This window comes from Staurois parvus, unplaced genomic scaffold, assembly GCF_062004578.1.
Source record: "Staurois parvus isolate SC_StPar_1 unplaced genomic scaffold, SC_StPar_1.0 ptg000151l, whole genome shotgun sequence".
NCBI classification, from domain to species: domain Eukaryota; kingdom Metazoa; phylum Chordata; class Amphibia; order Anura; family Ranidae; genus Staurois; species Staurois parvus.
The window spans coordinates 4204003-4221965 of record NW_028317947.1 but is presented as its reverse complement, the minus strand read 5'-3'; the positions used below and the strand labels follow the sequence as shown (position 1 = coordinate 4221965).

At 44.1% G+C, this 17963-nt stretch overlaps 1 protein-coding gene across 1 annotated transcript in view; it reads right to left on the bottom strand.

The window, feature by feature from the left end:
* Positions 1–8032: 8032 nt before the first annotated feature.
* UBE2Z (ubiquitin conjugating enzyme E2 Z) overlaps positions 8033–17963 on the bottom strand; it is a 34413-nt gene continuing 24482 nt past the window's right edge. Inside the window, exons 6-7 of the mRNA XM_089674365.1 lie at positions 15645–15735; positions 8033–9385 (exon numbers count right to left, since the gene is read on the bottom strand). Coding sequence (XP_089530491.1) covers positions 9215–9385; positions 15645–15735 — 262 coding nt within the window. The 3' untranslated portion in view covers positions 8033–9214. The remainder of the gene's footprint in view (positions 9386–15644; positions 15736–17963) is intronic.

Here is a 17963-nt window from a genome sequence, read left to right as displayed (position 1 = left end):
GTCATGATTTGCGGTCATTTGATCGGAAAAGGTCCCGATCGAAAGGGGAGATCGAGACTTTTCCGGGAGTTGCGGACATATGTGCTGGGAGCTCGCAGGGCGCACGCTTTCAGCACATATGTAATTTCTAATTGCACGCACATATGCGGCTGCTCGGCGTCAAGGGGTTAAAGTTCAAACCAAAAAGACCCCACACCTATGATGATCCAGGAATCAAGTGATTGGAGATCTCCAGGTCTCCATCATTAAGCCCTGTCAAGGGGAGTTGTTGCCAGGAGTGCTAATATCTGCTTGCCTGATAAATCACCTGGAGGCCTGGAACGTCATAGGTGTGTGTGGTCTATCTTCCCAGCTTAAGGCTAGGTTCACATCTGTACGAAAATCCGTGCAGCCGCACCACCCGCAAAGAGGAATGTGGACCCGCGGGTGGGTGCCATTAGTTCTAATGGCACGCCGCCAGCACTGGAAAATGCAACCGTACTGGGAGCCGAGGTTCCCTTGCGGGCTGCGTTTTCAGAAGGAGTGCAGGAACTTCTCTGCGTGTCCCGGGGCAGGGGAGTCCATTCAAATGAATGGGCTCTCGTGCCTGCGCAAAATGAGGCCCACACAGCCACATATATTTGAACCAGGGGTAAATGCTAAGCAGAGCGTGGGTGAGCTCTTGGACCACGGCACCCAACTGGATGGCAAGATTGAGGGAAAAAAAAAGTAGCTTTGGTCTCCTATGTTATTGATAAGGGGAGAGTGGGTAGAAGCTCTGTAGTCCTGTCCGAGGGTAACGATGCTGTTCCACAGATTCTGTAGTGTGACTGTTTTCACCCTAGGATTGGAAGTGTGTTACTGGCAGGATCACATCTGGGAAAAAAAATTAATGCAGCCATCACACCCGGTTCTGGGTATTTTTTATTCTCCGTGTTCTGTATGTTCTGCAAGTGCTTTGTGTGGGTTTGCCATGGCCCTGGTGTCCCAGGTTATGGCGCATACTGCGGCGCTGATGCTTTAGGGCAGAGGTGTCAAACTGGCTGCCCTCCCAGCTGTTGCAAAACTACAAGTCTCATCATGCCTCTACCTTTGGAAGTCATGCTTGTAACTCTTAATCTTGCAATGCCTCATGGGACTTGTAGTTTACGCAACAGATGGAGGGCCGCTAGTTTGACACCCCTGCTTTAGGGACTAGCTGGGGCAGGTCTGTCCCATCTGGCTGTGCTCGTAGGTGTGTAAAATGCTTTGGTGGTTCCTGATGGCAGCGTGAACCTATTTCTAGGCAGTCTGTGCTGACCTGAGACCACCAGGAATTCATGGCTCTTACTAGGAGTCTAGGTGACCTGGTAGCCCATTGGTGTGGCCTCCTGCACTCCACTCACTCAGGCTGGCTCGTAATTGAAGCAGCAGTTTTGCAGCCTACGTGAACAGAAGCCTCAGCAGCCATGTTTACTTTGGGTTTGTGTACCATCACTTCTGCCGGTGCTCTGAAGCACTCTTGACAGGCGGAGAGGATGGGAGCTGGCTGATGCAATACGTGGGCTGCCTTACACAGAATCACTCTGCAGCAGGGTTCCAGGGTTGGCCAGTTTGTCTAATCTCTTTTTTTCTTTTGTCTGGTTAGTCCTTCCTTCTTGATCTCTGTTCAGTATGCAGTACGTCAGTAGGAGCTTGGTGGCACTGCAGTCTGCATGTCCTGGGCTCAGTTCCCAAAGAAGGTGATTTGTTGGTAGCCTTTTTAAAGGGATCAGAACTTGGGGGCTCCCTACTGACCTGACTATTATGTCTCCTCAACCTCTGTCACAGCGCTGGAGCCTTGTTTTGCTCTGCTGTGGTTGTTTACAGTTGTATCTGGATGTACTCTACAGGCATGCTATCTTTAGCTTGTGGAATCTGGGGCATCCTTGGAACTCTCCTGGCTTCATCCTCAGCCTGATCCTATGAGGGTGTCACTGCAATCTTGCAGGTTTGTATGGATCAAATAGCAACAGTGGCAACATGCGCGCCTCCATAACTTTCTCACCGCAGTATCCTTGTCTGTGACTTGGCAGCTCTGAGCCAAAGGCTGGTAGACCCCTGAGCCAATCAGCCTTTGGCTCAGAGATCTAAGGCTGGTAGACCCCTGAGCCAATCAGCCTTTGGCTCAGAGATCTAAGGCTGGTAGACCCCTGAGCCAATCAGCCTTTGGCTCAGAGATCTAAGGCTGGTAGACCCCTGAGCCAATCAGCCTTTGGCTCGGAGGTCTAAGGCTGGTTAGCCTTAGACCTCTGAGCCAAAGGCGGATTGGCTCAGAGGTCTACCAGCCTTTGAGCTTATCAGCCTTTGGCTCAGAGATCTAAGGCTGACAGACCTCCGAGCCAATCCGCCTTTGACTCGAAGGTCTAAGGCAGGTAGACCTCTGAGCCAAAGGCTGGTAGACCTCATCTGAAGCCATATCTTGTAGGCTTCTTGGGGGGGTAAGCTACTGAGAGTTGCCAGTTATCAGACTTCCTTGGGCTGTTTTGACTTGGTTTCTTTCATTCTTAAGCAGGCCATACATGGGTTGAATTCCAAATGATTTTTCGATCAAAAATGTAATTTGTTCTGTAATCCGATGGTGCCACCAATTATTTTGAAAATCAGTTGTTTTTCACGAATTTTCCAACATGCCTGATAAAATGGGGAGGAACCACGAAAATAGGCCGATGCCATTGCCCCGCCAACAGAGCGAAAATTGGTCAATTAGTCTTGGGTCCGATTTTCGAACAAAAAATCTTTTGGAAATCGACCCATGTATGGCCAGCCTTATTCTGGAAGAACAACTTGCATCTTTTACCAGTACTGTTCCCTGATAGGTTCCAAATCCAATGTTTTTCTGCCCTTCATTAGGGAGATGGGTGAACCCTGACACTTATTCTTTGCCCCAAAGCCATTGTACATTTAGGGGGAGACTTCTGTCCAGTGGTTTACCTCATTTCTTTATCCAGTAGTGTTCTTCCTGAACCACTTGCCCTCCAGAGGATTTACACCCCTTCCTGACCAGGCCATTTTTTGCAATACGGCACTATGTTACTTTAACTGACAATTGCGCGGTCATGCAACGCTATACATAAATTAAATTTACTGGAATTAAAAAAAAAAAAAATTATACTAGTAATGGCAGTGATCAACAACTTAAAGCGGGACTGCAGTGGGCATGCAGACACTGGGGGCTGAACTGACGAACTGCCACTAACATCCCAATGACACTAATACAGTGATCAGTGCTAATTAAAAAAACAAAACAAAAACAAAACAGGGCAGAAAGGGGTTAACATCTGGGGTAATTGAAGGGTTACCTGAGTGTTTTACTAGGGAAACATGCTGCTGTGTATTTCTCTGCTGGGACCCATTGATCGACATCTAAAGCCACCACTGGTGGCGCATGCAACCCCATACCCAGAAATGCAAAATCATATATACGTGATTTTGCGCAGTCCTGCCACCCTGTAGCAGTAGACAAGGTTTTGACTGACTACCACGGTTTTTTTCTGACAGGCCCAGCCTTGCTGTCAGTTGAAGTCACTCCACCCTGGAGCCTGGACCGGCACCTGACTCAACCTCTCAACAAGCCACTGAGAGACTGAGCCTGCCGCTCCTGCCCCCTCCACAGCCCAGCTCTCCAGCAAGCTCTGGAGACGCAGAGCAAAGAGCCGCTGGCTAGCAGCCACTGGTTCTCTGCTCGCTGAATACCAAGAACTGAATGATTAGCGGTGTCTGATCACTCAGCGCTAGCGAGGGATCGATGTTGCATCCACCTAAGTATGATTTAAAAAGATGAAAAAAAAAATTAAAATATATATTTTATTTTTTTCTGAAGTTTTTTAGAAGATGGATCCTCTCTCCTGAGTTTTTATACATATTAAAAATATGTATTTTTTTTTACTTTTTTTAATATAAAAACTCAGAGGATCCATCTTCTCCTCCCAAAAAACTTAAAAAAAAAATAAAATATATTTGATTTTTTTTAATGAAGTTTTTTGGGAGAAGATGGATCCTCTCTCCTGAGATTTTATATATATTAAAAATATATTTTTTTTAATCTAAAAACTCAGAGGATCCACCTTCTCCTCCCAAAAAACTTAATAAAAAATATATATTTTAATTTTTTTGGGAGAAGATGGATCCTCTGAGTTTTTATATATTAAAAATATATATATATTTTACTTTTTTTTAGTATAAAAACTCAGGAGAGAGGATCCATCTTCTCCCAAAAAAAGTCATTAAAAAAAAAAATTTAAAGTATATATATTTTATTTTTTTTAATGAAGTTTTTTGGGAGGAGAAGATGGATCCTCTCTCCTGAGTTTATTTATTTATTTATATATATATTTATATATATATATATATATATATATATATATATATATATATATATATAGTGACATAAAATACATATTTTTAATATATATAAAAACCCAGGAGAAGGGATCTATCTTCTCCTCCCAAAAAACTTCAACATATCTAAAGGTGTATCTCACATGCCCTGCTCTTTTAAATCCTGGCTTTTCTTTTGACAGTTGAAACTTGCTATGTATCATAGACACAGCAGACTTGCCTATCACAATGCAGCCCCTTCTGTGTAAAATGACACTTGCTAATAGTTTGCAAATGTCAGTGAGTATTGCAATACATTTTTCTCAGAAATTTACTTGTTCGTTCATCTGTAGATCAAAGAGGTGACCTTTGCTCTGCATGCACATCAGCAAAAGCAATATTACAAGAAAAAAAAAAAGCATTCCAATTTAACCACTTATTATATTACTAATTGGGCCTTAAAGGATAAGTTCACCTTTTAAAAAAATTAAATATATACAGTCAGGTCCATAAATATTGGGACATTGACACAATTCTATAATTTTTGGCTCTATACACCACCACAATGGATTTGAAATGAAAGGAACAAGATGTGCTTTAACTGCAGACTGTCAGCTTTAATTTGAGGGTATTTACATCCAAATCAGGTGAACGGTGTAGGAATTACAACAGTTTGCATATGTGCCTCCCACTTGTTAAGGGACCAAAAGTAATGGGACAGAATAATAATCATAAATCAGACTTTCACTTTTTAATACTTGGTTGCAAATCCTTTGCAGTCAATTACAGCCTGAAGTGTGGAACGCATAGACATCACCAGACGCTGGGTTTCATCCCTGGTGATGCTCTGCCAGGCCTCTACTGCAACTGTCTTCAGTTCCTGCTTGTTCTTGGGGCATTTTCCCTTCAGTTTTGTCTTCAGCAAGTGAAATGCATGCTCAAGCGGATTCAGGTCAGGTGATTGACTTGGCCATTGCAGAACATTCCACTTCTTTCCCTTAAAAAACTCTTTGGTTGCTCTTGCAGTCTGCTTTGGGTCATTGTCCATCTGCACTGTGAAGCGGCGTCTAATGAGTTGTGAAGCATTTGGCTGAATATGAGCAGATAATATTGCCCGAAACACTTCAGAATTCATCCTGCTGCTTTTGTCAGCAGTCACATCATCAATAAATACAAGAGAACCAGTTCCATTGGCAGCCATACATGCCCACGCATTGACACTACCACCACCATGCTTCACTGATGAGGTGGTATGCTTAGGATCATGAGCAGTTCCTTTCCTTCTCCATACTCTTCTCTTCCCATCACTCTGGTACAAGTTGATCTTGGTCTCATCTGTCCATAGGATGTTGTTCCAGAACTGTGAAGGCTTTTTTAGATGTCATTTGGCAAACTCTAATCTGGCCTTCCTGTTTTTGAGGCTCACCAATAGTTTCCATCTTGTGGTGAACCCTCTGTATTCACTCTGGTGAAGTCTTCTCTTGATTGTTGACTTTGACACACATACACCTACCTCCTGGAGAGTGTTCTTGATCTGGCCAAGTGTTGTGAAGGGTGTTTTCTTCACCAGGGAAAGAATTCTTTGCTCATCCACCACAGTTGTTTTCCGTGGTCTTCCGGGTCTTTTGGTGTCGCTGAGCTCACCGGTGCGTTCCTTCTTTTTAAGAATGTTCCAGACAGTTGTTTTGGCCACGCCTAATGTTTTTGCTATCTCTCTGATGGGTTTGTTTTGTTTTTTCAGCCTAATGATGGCTTGCTTCACTGACAGTGACAGCTCTTTGGATCTCATCTTGAGAGTTGACAGCAACAGATTCCAAATGCAAATAGCACACTTGAAATGAACTCTGGGCCTTTTATCTGCTCATTGTAATTGAGATAATGAAGGAATAACACACACCTGGCCATGGAACAGCTGAGAAGCCAATTGTCCCATTACTTTTGGTCCCTTAACAAGTGGGAGGCATACATGCAAACCGTTGTAATTCCTACACCGTTCACCTGATTTGGATGTAAATACCCTCAAATTAAAGCTGACAGTCTGCAGTTAAAGCACATCTTGTTCTTTTCATTTCAAATCCATTGTGGTGGTGTATAGAGCCAAAAATGTAAGAATTGTCCATGTCCCAATATTTATGGACCTGACTGTGTGTGTGTGTGTGTGTGTGTGTGTGTGTATATATATATATAGCAAATGCACTTTTTTTTTTAACTAGTTACACATGACAGGAAGAATCATTTACCTAGAGCTCCCGGGTAGTTAATTGGGAACTACACGCCGCCTAGGCTGTTGGTAGTTGTAGTTTATTCTTTCACAGAACTCTGAAGGGGAATGATGCGGCTGTGTGGGCGAAGATCCTCAGCCTGCTGTCACAGGGAGGGGGATAGCAGGAACATGTAACATGTTCCCAATGGTGAACTTAACCCTTAACATTTTTTTTTCTTCTTTGCTTTCATTCATTTGAACTTTTTCAGTGTCACAAAAGAAATGTGCAAAATGATTATTTTTTTTTTTTTCATATGAGCAAGCAACTGCTATGCCTTTGAACCAGAAACATTGTTTTAGAGGGGAGACATTATAATATAAAATGTATATTTTTATTTACAATAATTCTACTTTTTGCAAAACAATATTGCCAAAAAGCCCCCCCTCCCATTCAAAACAAAAAACAGTATGTTTTAATTGGCTATTTTAAAGCTGGCGTCTAATCTGTTTATATGCCTGGTCTCCCCTTCCCGCCCCCACCACCTCATCAATATGCTAATTAAATTATAACAAAACCTGTTTTTATTCCATACCTTGTTTTAGACCCGGTGATATATTACAAGGTCTTTGTGCTTCTCTATGCAAAGCTGGCAGATCATGGTTGGCATGGTGCTTCCTAATCCTTTCTGAAAATGGGAGATTGTGGTAATGCCCACACGTCATTCTGGGCCTCCACAGTTGAAAGAACTGCAATCCAATTAATGAAATGAGGTAGGCCAGGGACAGTCAGACTGAGCCGGAAAGTTCTGGATGATGCTTCATGTCCTCCAAATGTACTATCAAACGTACTGCAGCTTCTAATGCACACTGTGAGAAACAGTGTTCCATGTATGTGAGGCTTTGCAGTTGTGCATAACTTACCTGACATGCATGTGGCTTGCTATACTTTGTACTTTCCTTTTACCTTTCTCTGTATTGAATAACAAAAATAAAAAAAAGGGATAAAAAAATAAAAAAGGGATAAAAAAATAAAAAGGGTTATAAAATAGGATAAAAAAATAGGATATAAAATAAAATGGGATAAAAAAGGGATTAAAAATAAAGAGATTAAAGAAAAAAATAAATAAAAAGGGATTAAAAAATAAAAAGGATGTATGGTAGGTTGGAGTTCACCTTTAAGTTACAGCAAAGTCAACACCAAATAAACAAGCTCATAGTGGAAATATCAAAACTGTTCATGTCTGTAAGAGGTATAAAGGTATGGGAACTGAAATGGTGAAGAATGGAGCAAGTTGGGTTTTCTGGACAAAGGAACGGGCAAGACGGCACCAGTTTAAAGTTTTGTGATTGCATAGAGCACAAGGAAGTTAGATTTGTGTTCTTTCAGGTTGGTAAGAGATGGGCAATCTATTCAATGGAGATCGATCTCTGTATCACCCTATTTCATATATGTGTATCACAGGGTCATCAATGAAATATCAGTCAATGAATTTCTGCTGAAACCAACAGAAATAAAAAAACAGACAGAATTTATTTCTTTTTGACTTTTTCCAAACAAAATAAAAAAAAAATTCCCCCGCGTTCAATTTTAAATGTTACAACTTCTCATCTGACTTTGTAAAATGTAGGCCTTGTTCACACCATAAGTGCAGATTTCTCTTGCAGACATCAAGTTTTCATGTGCGCTACAATGAGATTTATACACGTTGCAGATTCCTGCGCAGAAAGAACAAACCAAAAAAAAAAAAAATCTGCATGTGATACTAGTGTTGTGTGAACAGGACACATAGAAAACAATTGTTTTTGTTGGTGCGAACGAGCCCTAAAAAGACAAAATGAGAACATTGGGCTTTCCTAGATAACGAAGGGAGAAGTTGCCCTATTTAATTGCTCTCATTGCCCCCATACACTAACCCAATAACAGTCACATATACGTACGGCCTGATTGGATTTTCTTTATGGCTCACGTTTTCACTCCTCTAACTAGCCGGCATCTATGCCGATTTTATCCTCTAATTGAGAAAACAGATTTATTGGAACTTTTTTCATGTCCCTAAATTCTTTCTGTATGATACAATTTTAGTAAAATAAGAGATGTATACACTTTTCTCATCCAAATTTACAACCATCACAAAAAAAAAACCAACCCCAAAAAAAGAAAAAAAAAAAAAAAAACAACAGCAAGGCCTTGATTTATCCCAGTACCAAATAGATGTGTGACAGCAGGGAAATGGACAATGCCCATTAGATTAGACAAAGTGCACTTCTCTGGGGGGGTGAAGATTTAGTGGGGGTGGGTAATCATGGCTGGAGCTAAAAATGGCAACTGGTTAATCCCGTGGCTGGGGAAGGCTCAATTTGCTTGCAATAAAACTCTTTGGCTTGTCTGGGCCACTAAATGACCATTTCACGAAGAAAAGGATTGAATCCATGAAAGTGCGCCGCCTTCGTGTTCGATCCAGGCTCCAGTTGTCCAAGCCCCAGCCTCTTGTCTATAGGATGATTACAGGCCATCATCCCCTAAGTATTAGAGAGATGAACTGACTCTGCCCCCAAACAGCAGCCAGAAGCAAAAACGGGCTTTGTTTACAAACAAAGTCTTTTATTGTCTTGTCCGTGTAATCCTTAAGAACTTGGCTACGGTTACTGTCTGACGTTAGAAGTCTTGCATTCTACAGGTTGCATTCCCATAGTTTAGGGGTTTGAGCTCCCCTGGGTGTCCATTTCTGTTTCAGAAGAGCTGGATTCTGAGTCTATATCCACGGTCTCGCACCGATGTTTCTCCCGAACTCTTTGCTGGATGAGCTGCAAGCGGCTGAGCAGAGACTGGTAGTCAAAATGCCCTCGCTTCTCGCCAAATGGATCCTAAAACCAAAAAAACAACTCATGTCAAACATGCACTTACCACAACACATGGGCCTAATTCAAGAAATATGCCGGCTGCTAGTCTACTATTGGAAAAGCCAATTGCCTGGCTGCCATGTTGTGTCAAGTCTGAGTAGATGGAACAGATACAGCTAGGGAAGGCATAATGGTTATTTAGCGTCAGCTAACAGCCAGGTAACTCCGATTTTAAAAAAAGAGATCAGAAATGACAGTTTTGTCTTTTAAAAGAAAAAAAAAATATTCAGTTTTTTTGTTTTGTTTTTATTACTTTTTATTTTCACACTTTTACGCTTTTATCATCTGCCACAGTCTTTAACCACTTGCCCTCCAGAGGATTTACCCCCCTTCATGACCAGGCCATTTTTTGCGATACGGTGTTGCGTTCCTTTAACTGACAATTGCACTTTCATGCAACGCTGCACCCAAATGAAATTTACATCCTTTTTTTCCCACAAATGGTATTTGATCACCTGTGCATTTTTATTTTTTTGCACTATAAGCAAAAAAAATACTGAATTTTGAGAAAAAAAAACTTTTTGCTATGAAACATGTCCAATAAAAAAAAAATGTAAAAATCAAATTTCATCATAAATTTAGGCCAAATGTATTCTGCTACATGTCTTTGCTGAAAGAAATCCCAATAAGTGTAAATTAATTGGTTTATGTGAAAGTTATAGCGTTTACAAATGGCGGTATAGGTACTGGGATCTTTTTTTTTTTCTACTAGTAATGGCAGCAATCCGTGACTTATAGCAGGACTGTCGCAGGCATTCTGACACTGGGAGGAACAGACTTGGTGTCACTGACATCCCCAGTGACACCAATAGTGATCAGTGCTAATAAAAAGCACTGACACTGTACTAATGACACTGGGCATAAAGGGGTTAACATCTGGGGAAATCAAAGAGTTAACTGTGTGCGTGCTTTCCACTGTAAGCACACTGCTTTGTAAGGCTCTGCTATGCAGAGCCATACAAAGCAGTATGCAGAACCTGACGGGGAGAGATCTGTATTGTTTACATACAGGTCTCTCGCCCGTCGGAGATACTCGGCGATCACCGGGTGCTGGCAAGTAGTCACCTGCCGGAACCCTGTGATTGACAGCTGTGGCTGCGAATGGCAGTGCAGGTAGGGTGCACGTCCCCTACCCAAAATGGCAAAATCACACTATATATATATATATATATATATATATATATATATATATATATATATATATATATATATACACACACACACGTGATTTTGCGCTTAAAGCGCAGGCATTACAGAGAGTCCAGCTCCAGATCTGTTACTTTTTTCTTTCTTTGCTTCATTAATCAGCCAAAAGCCCCAGAACAATTCTATACATAGCAGGTATCCCAGCACTATACTTAGTCCATGTTTGAGACGAAGATCTAAGCAGCATGCCAAGCACGCTTAGCTTTTCTTTTGTTCGTCCCTAAGGTCAGAACAAGAGAAATCAGTCGACTTTCACATGCTAATCAGGGGGATGAAGCAATCTCCACTCCCCGATAGTGTATTCAGTCACAGCATCATCATCATCATTCAGACAGCCACAGCACCTATGGCTGCCTGAATACCCAACCAGTGACTGCACATGATAGAATGCAGTCCCTGTTTGGTTGGCAACTTTCCACCCGGCTTCTTTGATTTTAAAACTTGTGACAGATGTGGAATTACCCAAATCTTGCATTTCAGTTGATTCAGCAGGAACTGGCTGCAAACTCAAGCTCTGTTTAGCCATCACCAGATGACAGCGCTGGAAAATGCAAATGTTACCAGGCGCCTGCAGACAATATAGAAAGTTCACCATATCTGACTGGTTACGGTTTAATAGATATCTGTATGCTCTGCCGATCTCTACTGTCATGTCTCCTAAGAAAGGCCAGAACCTGAACATTTCTACACAGGCTAAACAAGGGATGCACTGATATATCGGCAGCCAAAAATAATCAGCTGAAAATAGGGCTATCAGAGCTTTGCTGGTAGGGAAAAAAAAAAGGTGCCCATAATGGCATGCATTCTATGGACTTCAATGCAAAATCACGTCCCTTTGACTTCAATACAAAAATGCCCCCCTACCCCCCAGGTCATTCAATGCAAAAACACCAACCACACTAATTAAAGAATAAAAAAAAAAGAAAAAATTGTCTGTTTCGGTTTTCAGCCAAGTGCATCCTGAATTTTTGGTTTCAGGACTGCAATTTTTATTTCGGTGCAACACTACTAAACATGCATAGTTGTAAAGCAAAATCTATGATTAGATTTAAGGTCTAAATCAAGCAGGTAAGGTACGGACCGATCAAGATTTGATCCATCTACGGACAGGCTGGCAGGTTCAGCACGGACCGATCAAGATTTGATCCATCTACGGACAGGCTGGCAGGTTCAGCACGGACCGATCAAGATTTGATCCATCTACGGACAGGCTGGCAGGTTCAGCACGGACCGATCAAGATTTGATCCATCTACGGACAGGCTGGCAGGTTCAGCAGGGACTGGCTGAGATTTAATCCATCTACGGGCAGGCTGGCAGGTTCAGCAGGGACTGGCTGAGATTTGATCCATCTACGGGCAGGCTGGCAGGTTCAGCAGGGACTGGCTGAGATTTGATCCATCTACGGGCAGGCTGGCAGGTTCAGCAGGGACCAGCCAAGATTTGATCCATGTATGGGCAGGCTGGCAGGTTCAGCAGGGACCAGCCAAGATTTGATCCATCTACGGGCAGGCTGGCAGGTTCAGCAGGGACTGGCTGAGATTTAATCCATCTACGGGCAGGCTGGCAGGTTCAGCAGGGACTGGCTGAGATTTGATCCATCTACGGGCAGGCTGGCAGGTTCAGCAGGGACTGGCTGAGATTTGATCCATCTACGGGCAGGCTGGCAGGTTCAGCAGGGACCAGCCAAGATTTGATCCATGTATGGGCAGGCTGGCAGGTTCAGCACGGACCGATCAAGATTTGATCCATCTACGGACAGGCTGGCAGGTTCAGCAGGGACTGGCTGAGATTTGATCCATCTACGGGCAGGCTGGCAGGTTCAGCAGGGACTGGCTGAGATTTAATCCATCTACGGGCAGGCTGGCAGGTTCAGCAGGGACTGGCTGAGATTTGATCCATCTACGGGCAGGCTGGCAGGTTCAGCAGGGACTGGCTGAGATTTGATCCATCTACGGGCAGGCTGGCAGGTTCAGCAGGGACCAGCCAAGATTTGATCCATGTATGGGCAAGCTGGCAGGTTCAGCAGGGACCAGCCAAGATTTGATCCATGTATGGGCAAGCTGGCAGGTTCAGCAGGGACCAGCCAAGATTTGATCCATCTACGGACAGGCTGGCAGGTTCAGCAGGGACTGGCTGAGATTTGATCCATCTATGGGCAGGCTGGCAGGTTCAGCAGGGACCAGCCAAGATTTGATCCATGTATGGGCAGGCTGGCAGGTTCAGCAGGGACCAGCCGAGATTTGATCCATCTACGGGCAGGCTGGCAGGTTCAGCAGGGACCGGCTGAAATTTGATCCATCTATGGACAGACTGGCAGGTTCAGCAGGGATCAGCCAATATTTGATCCATGTATGGGCAGGCTGGCAGGTTCAGCAGGGACCAGCGGAGATTTGATCCATCTACGGACAGGCTGGCAGGTTCAGCAGGGACCGCCTGAACTTTGATCCATCTATGGACAGGCTGGCAGGTTCAGCAGAGACCAGCCGAGATTTGATCCATCTACGGACAGGCTGGCAGGTTCAGCAGGGACCGCCTGAACTTTGATCCATCTATGGACAGGCTGGCAGGTTCAGCAGGGACCGGCTGAGATTTGATCCATCTATGGACAGGCTGGCAGGTTCAGCAGAGACTGGCTGATATTTGATCCATCTATGGACAGGCTGGCAGGTTTAGCAGGGACCATAAGCAATCCTGACATCAATTCTTTCCATGTGATCACTGCCTGTGGCTGTAGCCAGCAGCACTGATCATTGTGTTCTGCCAGCAGGGAAGGGTTCTAAAAAGCAGAACACAATAGTGCTGTAGAAGGGACCCCCCATTAACACTGACTGTGTTGATGGGGAAATCACGCAATTTTCTTTGCTGCAACCCATGGGCAGCTAAAGGGTAGTTTTACCTTTAGCAATCAGATTACATTTTCTCTATGCAAGTTAAACCTGGCTCAGCAGTTCTGGAAGTAATGCAGAAGAAGCCGATGTACGGATATAATTTCCCCAACATGACATCAGTGGGCAGCTGTTACAGTCCTATGGCAACTCTGAAGTCACACACAGGTTGGATAGTGCTTCCTGCAAGGCTTATCAAAATTTCCCCGCATTCTGTCTCCACATTTTTCCCATGAAATATCATTGTCCCATGGATTCACTTGGTGAAGTATGCGGTCTAACAGCTGAAGTAACAGGATCAGTGAAGATGCAGGAAATCCACCCACATAGAACTTACAGTGTTCACGGATCTTGAAAGGCAAGGTCTCAGGGTTGAACCCTTGACATCAATGCTTTGAAACTGTCCTAGCACAAATCTGCAGATCAGGAGGTCTGTGTGCCAAGTCTGGGCCTGAGGACCGTAGCATGGTGGTAAAGATCCACTGTAGCTCCTATTAGTAGATTTTGGTCGGACAGGCATCAGATTGTCCCTTCATAATGCAACTCAGGGATGTCCACCCGACGCTCGGGACATGTAGTTCTGGGCAGGTCGTTTTTTTTTTGCAACAGGGCTCACCTGTCAGGTGGAAGCATTCAGGCAGCAGCGCTGCTGCCCGATTGCTTCCAGACAGCCCAGTGTCAGCCTCTCCCCCGCTATATGTCCTAGGCTTCGCTTGCCCATCTGCGGGCCCGAGACTGGTTCAGTGGGTAGCCTCTCCCCCGCTATATGTCCTAGGCTTCGCTTGCCCATCTGCGGGCCCGAGACTGGTTCAGTGGGTGCCGCAGGATGTGATATAGGGGAGGGAGTAGGAGAGTGGACGCATCCACTCCCCTTCCCTTCTTCTCCTGATCCGGAAGTGATGTGCCGTCACTTCCAGGTCCCCGTTTGACAGATTCCCGGTCATTGAGGCCGGGAAAGAATGTAATGCAGTGCGATGTGCACTGCATTACAATCAGTGTAGTACATGGGAGACATGCAGGGTCTAAAAAGTCTCAAAAAAGAGAACCTGTCACCAAAAATCATCACATAGGGGACTTTTTGTCCCGTATGTGATTTAAAAAAAAGTTATTTATTTTAAATGGAAGTTACACCCAAGCATATAACACCCCTAAATGTTTCAAGGCCCCCCACTCCCACATATGTACGCATGCACAAACGTAAAAGCACATACTCGGGCGCCTACACATGAAAACGTGGATTGTGATACACAATACATATCGCTGCGCACGCCAGAGTGAGAGAAATAATTCTAGCACCAGACCTCCTCCGTACAGTATACTGATGACCTATAAAGGGCTTTAAAATAGTGTAGCCTATAGAAAATATAGGGTACAAAGGTTTGTTGCCGTTTCATGAGCACACACAGATTTAAGGTTTGACATGTTCGATATCTATTTACTCACTGCAACCTCCTCTTCAAATTTTACAACAAAATTGGATAATTTATTGCTTTTTGTGCCCTAAAATTAACCTAAGTGTATTTTTTACTGAAATTTTGTGTTTCCTAGACCTTTGTGATAATGTCATGTGACATAAAAAATTGGAACTACCGCTATTTTATTCTGTAGGACCTCTGCTTTCAGAAATTATATCATGTTTGGTGGTTGTGTAATTTTCAGGCCTAAAACGATTTTTTAAACGTGTGCAAAAAATGCAAAAACGGCTCTGGCAGCGAAAGGGATAAAGGATAAGCCGGATATTCCCCTTCCCTGACGAGCAGCCAATCGGTGCTCACTACACTGCAAGGTTTCCCCCCTCCCTGCTAGTCCCCGAGTATGGTGCTGGAGACAGGCAGGGAAGGGAGGAGGAGATAAACAGCGCAATGTTATGAATATTAAATGTTTAAGTCGCCATAAAGCCCCTTTTGCTTTTCCAAAGCCCCGAACATTACTTAAAGAAGATTTAAATACGGTTTTGGTTAAAATTGATGTTTTTTTTAGATTGTTGTGAGGGACAAGTAGATTGGGACACCAATTTAGTCCCTGGACAAGTAGTTTTTTCAAAACTTTCCACACCCCTGCAACTGAAATGACGACAAATAGTAACACATGGGGGGTAGATCCAATCCCTCCCCCATGAAATAATCATTACCTGCATGCTCTGTCCTTGTAGATGAAATCTGTCTTTGCAAACTGCTTCATAAAAATCGTAATATTCCAAAAACGATTTCTCCATAACGGTCCTGCAAGAAACATAGAGGTGGTTACCAAATGAGTAAATGAATGCCAATGGCAAGGCCATGTTTGTCATGTTCTATCTTCGGATCGGACCAACACCCCAGCCATATCAAGCCCGACTTTGAAATCGTGTGAATTCACTGTAAGTCGCACGATTTCAAAGTCAAGTGAGATACCGATTTCAGGTGCGATTTGCAAGACATCTGACACAGATGTCTATGTAAATCGCACCAACAGCAGCGCATGTACTACTTTAGAAATCTCTGCGGCTCCCACCAAGTCAGAACCGCAGATATGACTGATGTAATTGCGGACAATTGGGTGCGACTTGGCATAGGATTTGCAAGTCACATACCAAGCCGCACCCAATGTGACCGGGGTGTAAGGGGAGAAGCAGTGACTTGTTTGGAAGTGGGGAGAATCGGAGATGGATGGAGTATGCCAAATGCAAAGAATTGCAGCCAGCCTGGAGGGTCTAAGCAGTGCAATCAGGAAAGGCAGACACACAGAGGGAAGAGCACACTGAAATCCATTAAGGGCCAGTTCACACTATAAAAACGCAGTCCACATGCGTTCCGGACACATTTCCACATGTGCGTTTGTTTATGCATTCCAGTTCATTTTCACCCACCTCTTTTTTCTTCAATTTAAATAATGACATGTGCGTTTTTGGTGCGTTTTACCACGGTCCAGTACAGTCCTGTGCAGGAAAAATGCAGCCTGTTTTTTTTTTCTGCAACTGGAACTGCAAACACTGAGTGAACTATGACATTGACAACCATATAACCTACTTTCTGTGCATTTCAGATGCAGAAAAAAAATCAACTGAAACGCATGTAGTGTTCACCTTTGTAACACGTTACAATGATACACCTGACACCTCCCCCCCCAAAATCGCTCATTGTGACAGCAGGCGGGGGATCCTCTCCCTGCACCCACGGTCACATTTTAAAAACAGCGCAGCTCCAGCCATACAGCCACATCATTCATTCACAGAGATATGTGAATGAATGAACTACAAGTACCATCTACTACGTGGCAGACGAATTCTAGTTCACAATGAACTGTGAGGACGCGGGTGAGCGCTCTCATAGTTCATTGATTCTTCCTGGACTGCAGCAACTGTCTACCCATATCTCCCTCAAGAGTCTGCAGAATCCTGGCACTGCATCCACGATCTGCATGGCTGAGCTGTGTTTTTACCTCCCTCAAATGCTCCCCCTTATGCTGCAGCGAAGAGTGGAGTACATCAATTATCCACACAGTACTGCTTGCTGAACAGGACCCAGTCAGCTGAATGGGGGTGCCCTGTTGCACTAGTGCGGGGTTTCAGGGGTTACACTAGGTCACAGGTGTCAAACTGGCGGACCTCCAGCTGTTGCCAAACCACAAGTCCCATTGTGACAGCGTGAGGAACGTGCAGTCGATAACCGGCAACTGTATTTACCCGGTGATCTGCTGTGACATTAGACACAGCTGATCACATGGTAATAGGCCGCTATGATTGGCCCTTTACCACATCACGTGATCAGCTGAGATCGACAGGTGCACGCCGCTGGGGACACACAGGAGGGTGCGTTCTGATAGGACGTCATATGACGCCCTCCCAGGACTGGCTGTAGCCGTCATTCGGCTATAGCGCAGTTGCCAAGTGGTTAAAGTGGAACTTACCCAAAAGGAGAAGTTCTGATTTTCCACCTCCTCTCCCACTTTGGAAACTTTTTTTTTGGGGGGGGGGGGATACGGCCTGGTTTTGATAGGTGCTCACTCACACTTCCGGAGATCCACTTGAAGATCTCTCCCCCCACCCCCACTGCCTTTCCTGCAACCTTCTGGGATATGTCACAGGTCCCAGAAATTCACAATGCAGAGTGCAGTTCACGCATGCGCAGCGTGAAGCCACTTCACAGCGGGTTTCCCTGCCAGTTCCAGAGATCTGAAGACCAGTGAAGAACCGGCTTGGGTGAGGATGATGCTGGATCCCTGGATGGGGGAGTGACCTTACATTAAAAGTCAGCAGCTACAGTATTTGTAATTTTTATGGGGAATACTGAAGCTCCTGTTTAACCACTTGCCTCCCGGGCACTTTTACCCCCTTCCTGTCCAGGCCAATTTTCAGCTTTCAGCACTGTCGCAGTTTGAATGACAATTGCGCGGTCATGCAACACTGTACCCATATGAAATTTTTATACTTTTTTTTCACACAAATATAGTTTTGTTTTGGTGGTATTTA